The 13183-nt window shown below is 46.9% G+C and overlaps 1 protein-coding gene across 1 annotated transcript; it reads left to right on the top strand.

Annotated features, from left to right (window-relative positions):
• The first annotated feature begins 5008 nt into the window (after window positions 1–5008).
• Window positions 5009–12825, top strand: LOC109381231 (arylacetamide deacetylase-like 3). Its single transcript, XM_019639699.1, has 4 exons — window positions 5009–5176; window positions 7941–8157; window positions 10241–10304; window positions 12051–12825. The coding sequence occupies exons 1-4, from the start codon at window positions 5012–5014 to the stop codon at window positions 12823–12825; spliced, it is 1221 nt and encodes a 406-aa protein (XP_019495244.1). The 5' UTR covers window positions 5009–5011.
• The last annotated feature ends 358 nt before the right edge of the window (window positions 12826–13183 follow it).

Below are 13183 nucleotides of genomic sequence, written 5' to 3'. Positions count from 1 at the left end.
GAAATACATACCATGTTCATGGATAGGAAGAATTAATATAGTTAAAATGTCAATACTACCTAAGGCAATATATAGATTCAATGCAATTCCTATCAAACTAACAATGACATTTTTTTCTCAGAAATAGAACATATAATCCTAAAATTTATATAGAACCATAAAAAACCCTGAATAGCCATGGAATCTTTAGAAATAAGAACAAAGTGGGAGATGTTGCCCTACCCAACATCAAATCATACTACAAGCTACAGTAATCAAAACAGTATGGTACTGGCATAAAAACAGATACATAGATCAATGGAACAGAATAGAGAGCCCAGAAATAAATCCATTCATATAGAGTCATTTAAACTATGACAATGGAAGCAAGAATTTACATTGGGGTAAAGATAGTCTATTTAATAAATGGTGCTGGGAAAATTGGACTGACACGTGCAAAAAAATGACAATGGACCACCTACTTACACCATACATGAGAACAAATTAAAAATGGATTAAAAACTTAAATGTAAAAGGGCCGGCTGAGTGGCTCAGTTGGTTAAGAGCTTGCTCAAGAGTGCGAGCTCTGAGCAACAGCAGTTCGAGTCCCGGCCCAAGCTGAGCTACCACTGAGCTGCCAACAGGTGGCAGGATGGCTCAGCTAAAAAACAAACAAACAAACAAAAACTTAAATGTAAGACCTAAAACCATAAAACTCCTAGAAGAAAATATAGGAAGTAATTTTGCAGACATTACCCTGAGTAATATTTTTACTGATATATTCCCTCAGGCAAGGGAAGTAAAAGAAACATTTAACATATGGGATTACATCAAACTTAAAAGTTTTTTAACAGCAAAGGCAACCATCAATAAAACAAAAAGTAAGCCTACTGAATGGGAGAAGATATTTGTCAATGATATATCTGATAAGGGGTTAATATCCAAAATTTATAAAATATTCATTCAACTCAACACCAAAAAACAAACAACCCAATTAAAAAATGGGCATTCACCCCTCACAAAGTGACAACCCCCTCCCCTCAAAAAGACATTCCTCTAAAGAGGACATACAGATGGCCAACAGACATATGAAAAAAATATTCAACCTCACTAATCATTAGAGAAATGCAAATAAAAACCACAATGAGATACCACCTCACTCTGGTCAGAATGGCCATCATCAATAAATCAACAAACAACAAGTGCTGGCGAGGTTGTGGGGAAAAGGGAACCCTGGTGCACTGCTGGTGGGACTGCAGACTGGTGCAGCCACTATAGAAATCAGTATGGAGGTATCTCAAAAAACTGGAAATGGAACTACCATATGACCCAGCAATTCCACTCTTAGGTATCTATTCAGAGAAACCCAAGATGCTAATTTGAAAAAAATATATGCACCCCTATGTTTATTGCAGCGCTATTCACAATAGCCAAGACTTGGAAACAACCGAAATGCCCATCGGGAGATGACTGGATTAAGAAACTGTGGTACATTTACACAATGGAGTATTACTCCACTATAAAGAAGAAAGACATCGTACCATTTGCAACGATATGGATGGACCTAGAGAACATTATGCTAAGTGAAATAAGTCAGTCAGAGGAAGACAAATACCATATGATCTCACTTACATGTGGAATCTAAAGAACAGAATAAATGAGCAAAATGAACAGAAATAGTCTCAGAGATATAGAGGAAAAACTGATGGTTGCTAGATGGGAGGGGGGTGGGGATGAGGGAGAAGGGGAAGGGATGAGACAGCATAAATAGGTAACTACAATATTGCCACAGGAATATGCAAGACAGTTCAGGGAATATAATTAATAATGTTGTAAAGATTTTGTAGGGTGTCAGATGGGTACATGTCTTGTTAGGGAGACCACTTCATGGAGAGTGTAGAGGCTTGACCGCTGAGCTGTACACCTGAAGCTGAAGCTGAATAATATTATATGTCAACTATAATTTCATATATATATATATATATATATATATATATATAGTCACGGGATATGGAGTCTAGTATAGGGAATAGAGTCAATGGAATTGTAATAGATATATATGATGTCAGGGAGAAATAGACTGGGGGAGGGAGGTTATTACTTTGTGAGGGGTGAAATGTGTAACTATTACATTGTTTTGCACACCTGAAACTAATAAAATAAATAAATAAATAAAATTGTAATACTTCTATATCGATAACAAAAGATGACTACAAGTCATGTGCATACTACTTTTGGCACCGCTGGTATATTTAGAACAAGAAAAGAAATCACAGCAAACTACACAGTTTTAAAAGCTGAATATACCACAAACATCACAAAGAAACCCAAAAAGTATCATCTGAACGCCTGCCTGACCCAGCTCTGCCCTATAGGTGAGGGACCCTGAGACTTAAGCTTCATTAGCATGGGGAGAAGTCAGGAAGGTGACACACCAAAATGAACACGTATTACTTGGGTCATTTTGTTTTTATAAAAGAATGTTTTTTTAAAAAATCATAAGTCTGAATAACTGATAGGCTATTCTTTTCCATTGTTGTAAAATAGATCTTTGCCCTAACACAGATTTGTAACCCAGCTGCCTGTTACACAATGAGCTGGGGTTCCTGCTGAGTTTGTTCCTGTGTAGTCAAGCTAAGCTTTCCTTGCTCGAAATAAAGGGGGAGAAGAGCCTTATTTGACTGTGAGCCTCCCCCCAACCCTCCCCACGACTTCTGTGTACGAGCTTTGTGACCTTGAGAGAGCTACTTCACATCATTGAGGCAGAGTTTCCCTATCTATAATATGAGGACAAGAATAGGATCTACCGAAAGGGTTGATGGGAGGACTAAAGGTGTTAATGTGTGCAAAGGGCTTGGCTCAGAGCAGGCACTTCAGCTTCATGTTATAGAAGAAGCTGAAGGCAGAGAGAGGGTGTGTAAATGGCCCAGCGTGGATGCGCTGGTCTGGAGCAGAGCTGGAAGAGTCCCAGGGTGTCTTGCAGCCTGTCCTTTCACGGCCCTTCTCAGAGGGTGGCAGGGATGCATGGCTCAAGTGTCAGAACCAGTGGCTTTCCTGGGAGGGAGTCCTGTGTTGAGCAGTCAGAGGATGAAAGCCCAAGGACTTAAGCAAGCGTTATGCAGAATTAACCTAAATTTTGACGTTGGCGTTGCAGCAGACCTTCAGAGACTCCCTGTTGTCTGTCCTTGCTGTAGTATGAATCAGGAGAGGCTAGCTGTCATAACAAACAATTCTACACCTGCGGAGCATGACACAGCTAACCTGTATGCCTTGATCATGCAACGTCTGGCAGGCGCTGCTGGTGGGTCTGCTCCTGTACCTCTCACCTCCAAGAGTGATGCGGGGACCCAGGCTCTGCCACTGTGGGGCTTAGCTGTCAGGAGTCCTACCCTTCTAGAGAGAAGGGGCACAGAGGATCGTGTGGACACCCTATGGACAAGCCTGGAAGAGGTTCACAGCATTGTGACTCACGCCCCCTGGCCTGGACACATCATGTGGTCCCTTCAGGTGCAGCAGGGGCTAGGAAGTGTTGTCCTCCTGTGTGCCTGTGATGCGTGCCCCTGAGGAATGTGAAGGGCTTTGGAGAACACTTAAAAGTGTCTCAGCCTTGTTCACTGACATCTAGCAAGCGTTCCCATCACGGGCTCATGTTCGTGCTTCACAGGCACTGGTGCCTTCACTGTGCCCAACAACTCCATGAGGGGGCTCCTGTTCGTATTATCCCCATCTTACAGATTTGGAGCCCAAGGCCTAGAGAGCACAAGAAACTTGCTCGTGGTCAGAATGCTGGCATTGGCAGAGCCAGGATTTAAATCCAAGTCTTAGTAACGCCAGGGTTTTCAATGTCTGCATTATTGACATGTTGGACAAGATAACTTCCTGTTGTGGGGACCATCCTGTGCATTGTAGGATGTTTAGCAACATTGCTGGCATCTACCCATGAGATGCCAGTACCAGCCCCCACCCCTCACCGAGCTGTGACACTATAAATGTCTCCAGACATTGCCAGATGTCTCCTGGTGGGGCGTGGGGGGTGGGAAATCTCTCCTATTTGAGAACCACTGCTTTGATGCCAGAGTGGAGAGGTGGGAAGACAGCAGGTATCATCATTATTATTACTACGGATGTGGGACTTGGTTGTTAGGGAAGATTTCAAACACTGACATCAGTCTCTGACCTAACCTGGCAAGGCAGGTGAGCCCATTTTCCCCTGCTTTACAATAAAAAGGCCAGTGTCTATTTATTCATTCCTTCATGTAATAGGCATTTGCTGAGCACCTACTAAGTACCAATCCAGCTTCTGGGGATGAAACAAGGAAAAAACCCCAAAAATCCCTGTCTTCACAGAGGTTGCATTCTACAGACAATAAACAAACAAATGAAATATGTGTTTATCTCAGGTGATAATGAAGGTCATGAAGACAAAGTAAGCAGGTGGGGGTGGGGTATAGGAATGGTGATGGGGATTACAATTTTAAATAAGATGACCAGGGACGGCCTCACTCAAAAGGTGACGTTTTGAGCAGAGACATGGAGTAGGGGAGGGGCTCTGCCCAGTGACCCCTGCAGGGAGGATGTTGCACAGAGAGCCGCCAATGCAAAGGCCCTGGGGCCTCCTGGGCAGACGAAGGGATAGCAAGGGTGACCAGCGTGGAATTAGAGGGTGGGTGATGAGATCAAAGGACAGGTGGGGAGACGGTGTTTGTGATGGCCCTGGTGACTTATTCAAGGCCATGTCTAGTCCCAGGGCCAGGACTGTAAGCTGGAACCGTGGCGTTCTCATTTTCAGCTGGGTCAGCTTACATGAGCCATCTCTCCATTTTGTGGGCTCTGTTAGAACCACCTTCTCACATGAGTCTGTGACTCACCTGGGCAGAGCCAACTGTTGCAGGAGGTGAGGAGGTGGGGAAGGCAGGTTGTGATACACGTGTAGGAGGTGTGCTGGCTCAAGAGTGTCCTAAAAGGCCTGCTCTGAGCACAGCCTCACCTCGGCCTCCTCTGTGGTGGAAACAGCAGGATGGTGCTCCTTCTCATGGCAGCCTCTCTGCTCTTTGGCGTATTCTTCTGTGTGTTCTCCGTGGGGGTTGGGCTGTGGGTGATCTGCAACCATTTCGTCACTGCGCACATCCCCGCAGGCGTCAGCCAGCCCTTGAAACTGCGGGTCCTCGACTGCCTTTTCCAGCTGTTGTTCACATGGGTGAGTTTTGTGTTTCACCTGTCCCCTCGTTGTGAGGGTAAAGGGGAGAGTGGGAAAACGTACCAGAAGCTTCTAGCTGAATTGACATGAATAGCATGGTGGTAGAGGCCAACTGTGTGTTCTCAAACCTGAATAATTTCTATTAGGTGACCAGTGGCTCTCGACTTCTTCCCGGGGATTCTCAAGCTGAAAGAGCCAATGGCCACAAAAGTCAAAGAATGATTCACTTTCTCATTTAGGAAACCACAGAAGGCCTACCTCCTACCCTTCTTTGGCCCTGCCTCCTGCCTTCCTTTTTCACAGCACTCACCATGCTGTGAAGCGCGAAGCTAGGAACGAATCATCCTGAATCTTTGGGCCCCTGTTACTACCTACGGGCCAGCTAGAACCAGCCAACGACAAAATAGATGGACACATTAGCAAGTTAGTAAATTAGTACAGGGGCGTGAAACTACAGAATGCGACTTCAAATATAGACCGTTGTTTCGGCAAGATGGGAAACTGTTCATGTCGTTAGTCAAATTCTGCTTGTCATTCTTGGTGTGTGTAATTTCGTGAAATACTTGTAAAGAGGTCATGGAAAGAATCGTGTCCAGGTTGACAATAAGGATTTGCTGTGCTGTTCCAGGGGGCTAACGGAAACTGAATATAGGAAATAGGTTTCTTAAGTCTCTTACCTGGTGAAAAGCGATTGCAAGCTCCTTTTCTCGTGGGAAACTCTGGATGGAGAAGAACCCAGGGGCCGAAGTTTTCTTCCCTGCAGGGTCAGCTTTTACAGGAGGCCACGACTTCGTCCTGGCCTTCACTCTCATAGTCCATAGTCAGGGTCCCCAAACACAGGGAACTCAGTTTCCTCATCTGCAAAACAGGGGGAAAAAATAGTCCTGACTTCATAGCACTTTGTGAGGATGTGGTGAGTTGAGCTGTCCGGAGTGTGTGCTCCAACATCTGGCACAGAGTAGATGCTCCCTAAATACTAGCCTTATTCCTATTTATTGATTTATTCACTACAAAGATGTGTTGTCATCCATCAGTGATGAGCGAGAGAAACAAAGTCCCAGATAGAGTCTTCCTGCAGGGAGCTTGGAGACTCGTGGTGGGGGTGGGGAGTATTGGGGGGGTGGTAGGGGGAGATAGCAACATACAAGCAAAACGATTCACAGAGTGCCATGAGGAAAGTGAGACAAGGGGCTTCGTAATGGGTTCCCCGAACTTCCAAGGGCGACAGAATGCAAGAGGTCCATGAACTTGGGTGGGGTAAGAATCGCCCATTTTCACTAACCTTTAATGAAAATGTAGTATTTCCTTCCATTATAAATGAGGGTGACAAACCACAGCTGACACAACAGAAGCTGCAAGTTTGTCACCAAGAGAAATCATATATTTTCCGAGCATATTAATGGCAGTTGCAGATATTGTGAAAAATCTCGTTTCTTTGAGATTATGATAGTATTAGACCAGCCACCAGACCTCGCCAGTGAGGAAGCACATACAGTATTACATCACACATTGACTTCAATATACTGATAACTTTTATTTAAATAGAGCTGCCTTCCTTTGTAATCCACATCCCTATGTATTCAAACATTCTGCGACAAGGTCCCCAGACTTCACTAAGAGCCAAAATGGCCCTGGCACAGAAAAGGGTTAAGAAACACCAACAAGAGGGTGGCCAGGGGAAAGAGCCCACTTTGTCCATTTCCATTTTTTATTATGCAGACTTTCAGACTTACACCAAAGGAAATGGAAGAGTAGAAAGAAGTCCATGTCCCCACCCACTGTGCTCATGGTTATCCATTCCTGGCCAGTCTCGCTTCCCCTGTGTCCCCACCTTGTCTCACAATCCCCTTTTCTTACGAAGCAGATCCCAGACATTGTATTATTTTATTTGAAAATATTTCAGTAGGTATCTCTAAAAGATAAGAGCCCTCCACCTTTAAAAAACATAACCACACACTGGCTCTGAGCAGCAGGGCCGCAGTTTGGATCCCACAAGAGGGCCAGTGACGCTGCGCCCTCTACAGCTAAGATGGCAAACAACAGCTCAGTCTAGAGCTGGGCTGCTGTGAGTTGCCTGCCACGGTGTAGGCTGCAGTGGGTTGCTGTGAGCTACCGTGAGTGGCTGGCAGCCAGCGTGAGCGGCCAAGAGCGGCCATGAGCGACCATCCAATGGCTGGCAACCGATCTGCCTCACCCGGGAAGAGCACAATGATAATACCAACATGGGCCAGTGAAGCAATGTCCTCCACAACTAGGCTGAAGAACAAAAGGACAGCAACTTGTCTGTTCCCTCCCCCAATTCCCCAACAAAATCTTAAAAAATAAACAAACAAAAAACACACATAACTACAATGTAGTTATCACGTCTTAAAAATAGCAACAAATGCTGGGAGGGCCACGTTGGCTAGCGTGATCTAGGAGGGGCTTCCTCGGTCATGTCCAGGCCGAGCTGGAGCAGGGATCTCATGGGAGTGGGGGCATTCCAGGTAGAGGGACCCTCGAGGGGTGGCCAGAAGCCTGGCTTGTAGGGCTGGGGTGTATGGGGTCCAGGGAGAGTGATTTGAGAGGGGCTGGTGCTGGGGCAGCGAGGGCCTGGGATTTTCTGCGGGTGTAATGGGGACAAAAAGGGGTCGGGCAGGGCTGTGGTCCAGTCTGCCCTACAGTCACGCTGCGGAGGGCACGCGTGGCAGCAGGACCCCTCCAGGACTCCAGCCGGGATTCGCTGAAACCCTTCCCACTCTATTTCCTCTTCTCTCACCAACAGGGGATGATTTTTGAGAAACTGAGAATCTGTTCCATGCCCACATTTATCCGTTTCTTGCACGACCTGATGCCGCTAAAGGAGGATCCGGACGTCATGGTCACCGACCTCCGCTTCGGAACTATCCCAGTGAAACTCTACCAGCCCAAGGCGTCCTCCTGCACCCTCAGGCCGGGCATCGTGTTCTACCACGGCGGCGGTGGCATCATAGGGAGCCTGAGTAAGAGTCCTTCCCCCAGATCCGACCACATTGTAACCCCTCAGAGCAGAGTGCGTGGGCACTCCCTTCCAGCAGGAGGCAGCGCTCCTGTCGTCTTCCTGGGGCCTAAAAGCTTCTATTATGACTAGGGATCACCAGTTAGTGGGTCCCAGATCATTCAGGTGGCAAAGATATGGAATGTATTGATCTCTTTCTGGCAATAAGAAGAGATATGGAATACATATATATGTACGTACACATACAAAGTATGCGGTCTGACAATGAAGTTCGTGAACTGATCCTAGAAAAAGTGCTACAAACCTCATTGCTGAATATCTCTACAGTCACCTTCTGAGTCCTCCCCTTGGGAAGCTATGCACCAACACAAGCGCCTGATCCACCCTTCAAAGCAATTTTGGAACTCTTTTTCTGGAATGGCCATCAGCACTGTTGTCGAATTACCCTTGATGTCCTGAATGTCATCCAAATGTTTTCCTTTCAATATTTCCTTTATCTTCGGGTAAAGAAAGAAGTCATTGGGGGCCAGACCAGGTGAGTAGGGAGGGAGTTCTAATACAGTTATTTGTTGACGGCTAAAAACTCCCTCGCAGACAGTGCCGTGTGAGCTGGTGCATTGTCGTGATGCAAGAGCCATGCATTGGTGAAAAGTTCAGGTCGTGCACTTTTTCACGCAGCCTTTTCAGCACTTCCAAATAGTAACTTGGTTCACTGTTTGTCCAGCTGGTACAAATTCATAATGAATAATCCCTCTGATATCAAAAAAGGTTAGCACATCATTGCAACAAGTTCACGAACTTAATTGTCAGACCTCATATGTGTGGATCTGTGTGTGCATCTCTGCAGGCTTCCCCTGCTATCCAAAAGTAGAGCATTCCTATGACACCTGAAATGAGGTAAAGCGAAAAAGCAATTACCTTAGGACACATCTTGCTAACGGCCACACAGGGTAAGCTGAGATCAAGCCCAGGTGCTCACAGAGGCAGTTCAGAGCTTGGGGCCTGAGGCTGAGATGGTGGGTATGGTTTCCTGGAAAGGAGAGGGTGGGCCCCTCTGGCTGCTCAGGTGCTGGCTGCCTCTGTAATGGCTCACTGCAAAACAAACGCTGAACACTAGTTTTGCTTTGCACCTTCTTGTTTTGTAAAAGTGAAACTCCTCTTCGGACTTCTTCTGGTTTGCCAAAACAGGCACTAATGTAGGTGCCTTGGAAAAGCAAAGAGGCGTAAAGCAAATTTTTGAAAAGCAGGGGATACCTCAAGGCAGGTGCAATTCACAGAACGTAAATTCACTGTTTGGAAGTGCACGACTTAGTGGCATTTCGTACATTCACAGTGATGTGCAACCACCACTGCTACGTAGTTGGAAATGAAATAAGAATTTTTTAAAAACCCCACAAAAATAACTAAAACACATCATTTTGTTTCACATCAGGTATTGCCTGAGACAAATTCTGGTACAGATAGGAAAACCAAAGATGAGAGAGAAAACTAAAAATGGAGGCAATTTTAATATCTTAATCCCCCCAACACCGGGATTTTGGGGAAAAACACCTTTATAATGCTCTCTAATCTGCGGAATGCCAGGACCCATTAGAGTAGTAGCCGTTGAGAATAGGGGACTTAATGTAACCACGGTCTTGGTATGGTCTGCATAATAAATTATAACAGCCAATATTGTTAATTTTTAGTAATATTAGTATTTACGTGGCAGGCCTCTTTTTACACATGAAAGCCCTCTCTGTGTATTGCCTCATTGAAACTCCCACCAGTTTTATTATTAGCGTTATTCCATTTTACAGATGAGGACATCAAGCCTCAGGCAGTGAAGGGATGTGCCCCCGCTCTACTTCAGCTCAAGCTAAAAGGAGGCAAAGTCACGATTTGAACTCGGGCCTGAACCCAGAGCTCACATACTGAACCACTGTACTGTGTGGCCAAACAGCTGCTCAGAAACTGTGAATGAACAGTCGTAATCCAAGCGCTCTGCTCGTGGTGGTTGTCAGCGAGAAGGGGGCAGCTGATGATGAGGGCGTGGCTTGGTGAGCCCACTCGCCTTCCTAGTGACTTTTAAAACCTTTATTTTCTAGAAACCCACCATAAAATATGCTGTCGTTTGTCCAAGGAGAGTGGCTCCGTGGTTCTATCAGTTGGGTGAGTAAATGGGAAGGGTGATGGGATGGGAGGCAGGAACTCAGGCAGGCACAGGGGAGCCAGCGAGGAGGACAGGAAGAGTGGGAGACAGAGAGGAAGAGAACGGACACTCCTTCCTGAGGGTGGCCAGAGGGTGTGTTTCAATGGGGCGCTCTGTGCATGGCATCATTGGGAAGTTGGGTGGGGAGTGGGCTTGGTGAAGCAGATCAGGGGCCGAGCTGCACAGCCAGGGCACTTTTGAATGGAGCCCTGCACTTTCCAGACTCTTCATCCACTAAATGCCCACAGTGCCCTGCGCCATCACCAGGACAACCAGCACATGTCCCACTGCTCCCGAGAGGGAGGTCCACCCAGGGGCGATCTGCTGAAGGAAGTGAGAAAAATGAAAAAGCCACTCTCTCTCCTAACTGGTCTCCGTCACCCACCCAACCTGGAACCTCAAAGAGGTCTTGGTGGACGTGGAGCAGGAGACACCTGGGGGCCCCTCCCTGAGCCTCCACATCAGACAAACTGCACACAGATGAAGAGTGGTCACTGTAGTGGTGTGGCCTTGTCCGCCTGCCCTGCTGCCTGACACATCGTCACACGGGGGCATGGTGGTTCCTCCTGATGAAGCATCTCCTGCTGCAGTTGCGTTTCAATGCACACGCCGTAAAGGAATATCAATCAGCAACCTCTTGGTTGGGATATATCTTCCAGCTTTCTTGTGGCACAGCTAGTTGAGCAGAGTGAAAAAATACAGAAATCAGTCCTGGATGAGGGAGAGAGACCTGGAGAAGTCCCTCACTTTCCAAGCCTCAGCTCCAAAACCCTTTCTGCAGTGGGATGGAAGTCTCGATCTCGTTGTTGGCCACTCTAGGTCTTCCCCTTCTGGTTGTTCTGAACCAAGAGATCATCAGTGATTACACTAGCGAACCTCTGCAAGAAATTATTTGATGTTCAAAGTAGAAAGGGCTTAGGAGTTGAAAGCATTGCTCTCCCAGATAGCTAAGAACGGAGGGCATCACAATGAAAATGGCTAGGAGAAGGTTTGTTGATCCCATAGAGTGTTTCTTTCATTTTCTGTTTTATTTATTTATTTATTTATTTATTTATTTATTTGAGGCTGGCGTTTAAAATAGTAAAATTTCTCACACAACCCATATTTCTGGAATCTCTTGAGAAACAGGGAGGTCGAGCAATGCCAGGCTGGTGAACCTGCATGACAGCAACCTGAGCATAGAGCCACGGGCTCAAGTGCGGGTGGCTGGTCTGGAGGCACCCCTGGTGGCATTTAAGTCTTCCAGGTCCTCCCAGAAAACGTGGGAGCATGATAGAGCTCATTAGAATCTAAATCCAGGCCAGCCTGGGGTTTCCCATAAAAGGGTAAAAAACCCCAAACAAACCAGAGGACAGGTGTGAATCAAGGAGGTGCCATCAGGTAGATTCAGAAGGACGGGGCTCGTGTTGGTGATAGCTAAGTTGGCTGACCAATAGGTGGATGACAGGGCTCTTGTAGTCACAGCCTGTCCCCCAAATTGGCACTGAGACAGTGGGAGCAGTGGCTACCGCTTACAGAACCCATGTGCCAGGCACCGAGGGCTTCTGGTCTATCAGCTCATTTAAACTTCAGACCTTAACTTCACCTGCTCAGGCTTCAGAAAGAGAAGTTAATGGAAGAAATGTGGGCGCAAAGATGCTCGACACAGGTGTTTTGGGCTCTGCTAGGGTGATGAGTGTAAAACGTGTCCCTTGCTTTCTTTTTAGATACCGCATGGTGCCCCAGCATAAGTCTCCGACGCTGGTAAAAGACTGCATCGCGGCCACCATCCACTTCCTGAAGTCTCTCGATAAGTACAGTGTGGATCCAGCCCGGGTTGTGGTCGCTGGTGAAAGTGCAGGAGGGGGCATCGCAGCGATCATTTGCCAACAAATTATGGACCACCCAGATCTCCCAAAGATCCGTGCTCAAATCCTGATCTACGCTGTCCTCCAACTCATGGATTTCCAACTCCCTTCTTCTCAGCAGAACAAGAACGTCCCACTGCTCCGTGAGGATTTTATCTTCTACTGTTGTCTTAATTACTTGGACATTAATTCTTCCTGGAGAAGCACCATCCTGAAACGCGCCCATTTGCCTGCCAAAGTCTGGGAAAAGTATGAAAAGTGGTTGGGCCCAGAAAACATCCCGGAGAGGTTTAAGAAGAGAGGCTACCGGCAGGTGTCCCCGGCGCCCCTGAATGAGGCTGCCTATCTGGAGACAAATGTCGTTTTGGACGTGATGAACTCGCCCCTGATTGCAGAAGATGAAGTGATGTCTCAGCTCCCGGAAGCTTGCATTGTGAGCTGTGAGTATGACTTTCTGCGGGACGATTCACTCTTGTACAAGAAGAGGCTGGAGGACTCGGGAGTCTCCGTGACTTGGTACCACGTGGAGGATGGTTTTCATGGCGTGTTTAACACCCTCGATATGGGATACTTTCAGTTCCCCTCCTCCACAAAGATTCTGAATGCCATAGTCGATTTCCTAAAGAAGTTGTGAGCACCTCCGTTTCCTGCTAGAGCTATGACAGTGTGGGTCCCGCTATCAGCCAGTTCCCCACGGGGCTCACTTGCTGATGGAGGTGATGCTGCGTGGGGCTAGGGAGGGTTACTGAGATTGTCATGCTTCTTGCTCTAGGCTCTAGAATCAGAGGATGCATGTTTCTGATGTGTGAAGGGAGAGACAGGTTTGGGGGAAGGCGGGCTGTCTGTCCATGTGCACTGTGGGGAAGATTTGAGCTGAGAGTCTTCCAGTGGCCATTTGCAACAGTGAATGAGAGTGTAAGGGTTGCCCGTGGCCTCCCTGAGGGAGACTTCGTCTGCCTCAGCTGATCCAGGCTGTGGGCAACAGGAATGTC

The sequence above is a fragment of the Hipposideros armiger genome, unplaced genomic scaffold, assembly GCF_001890085.2.
Source record: "Hipposideros armiger isolate ML-2016 unplaced genomic scaffold, ASM189008v1 scaffold_46, whole genome shotgun sequence".
Classification (NCBI taxonomy): domain Eukaryota; kingdom Metazoa; phylum Chordata; class Mammalia; order Chiroptera; family Hipposideridae; genus Hipposideros; species Hipposideros armiger.
The sequence above is the reverse complement of the archived record's forward strand: the minus strand, read 5'-3'. Positions and strand labels throughout refer to the sequence as shown.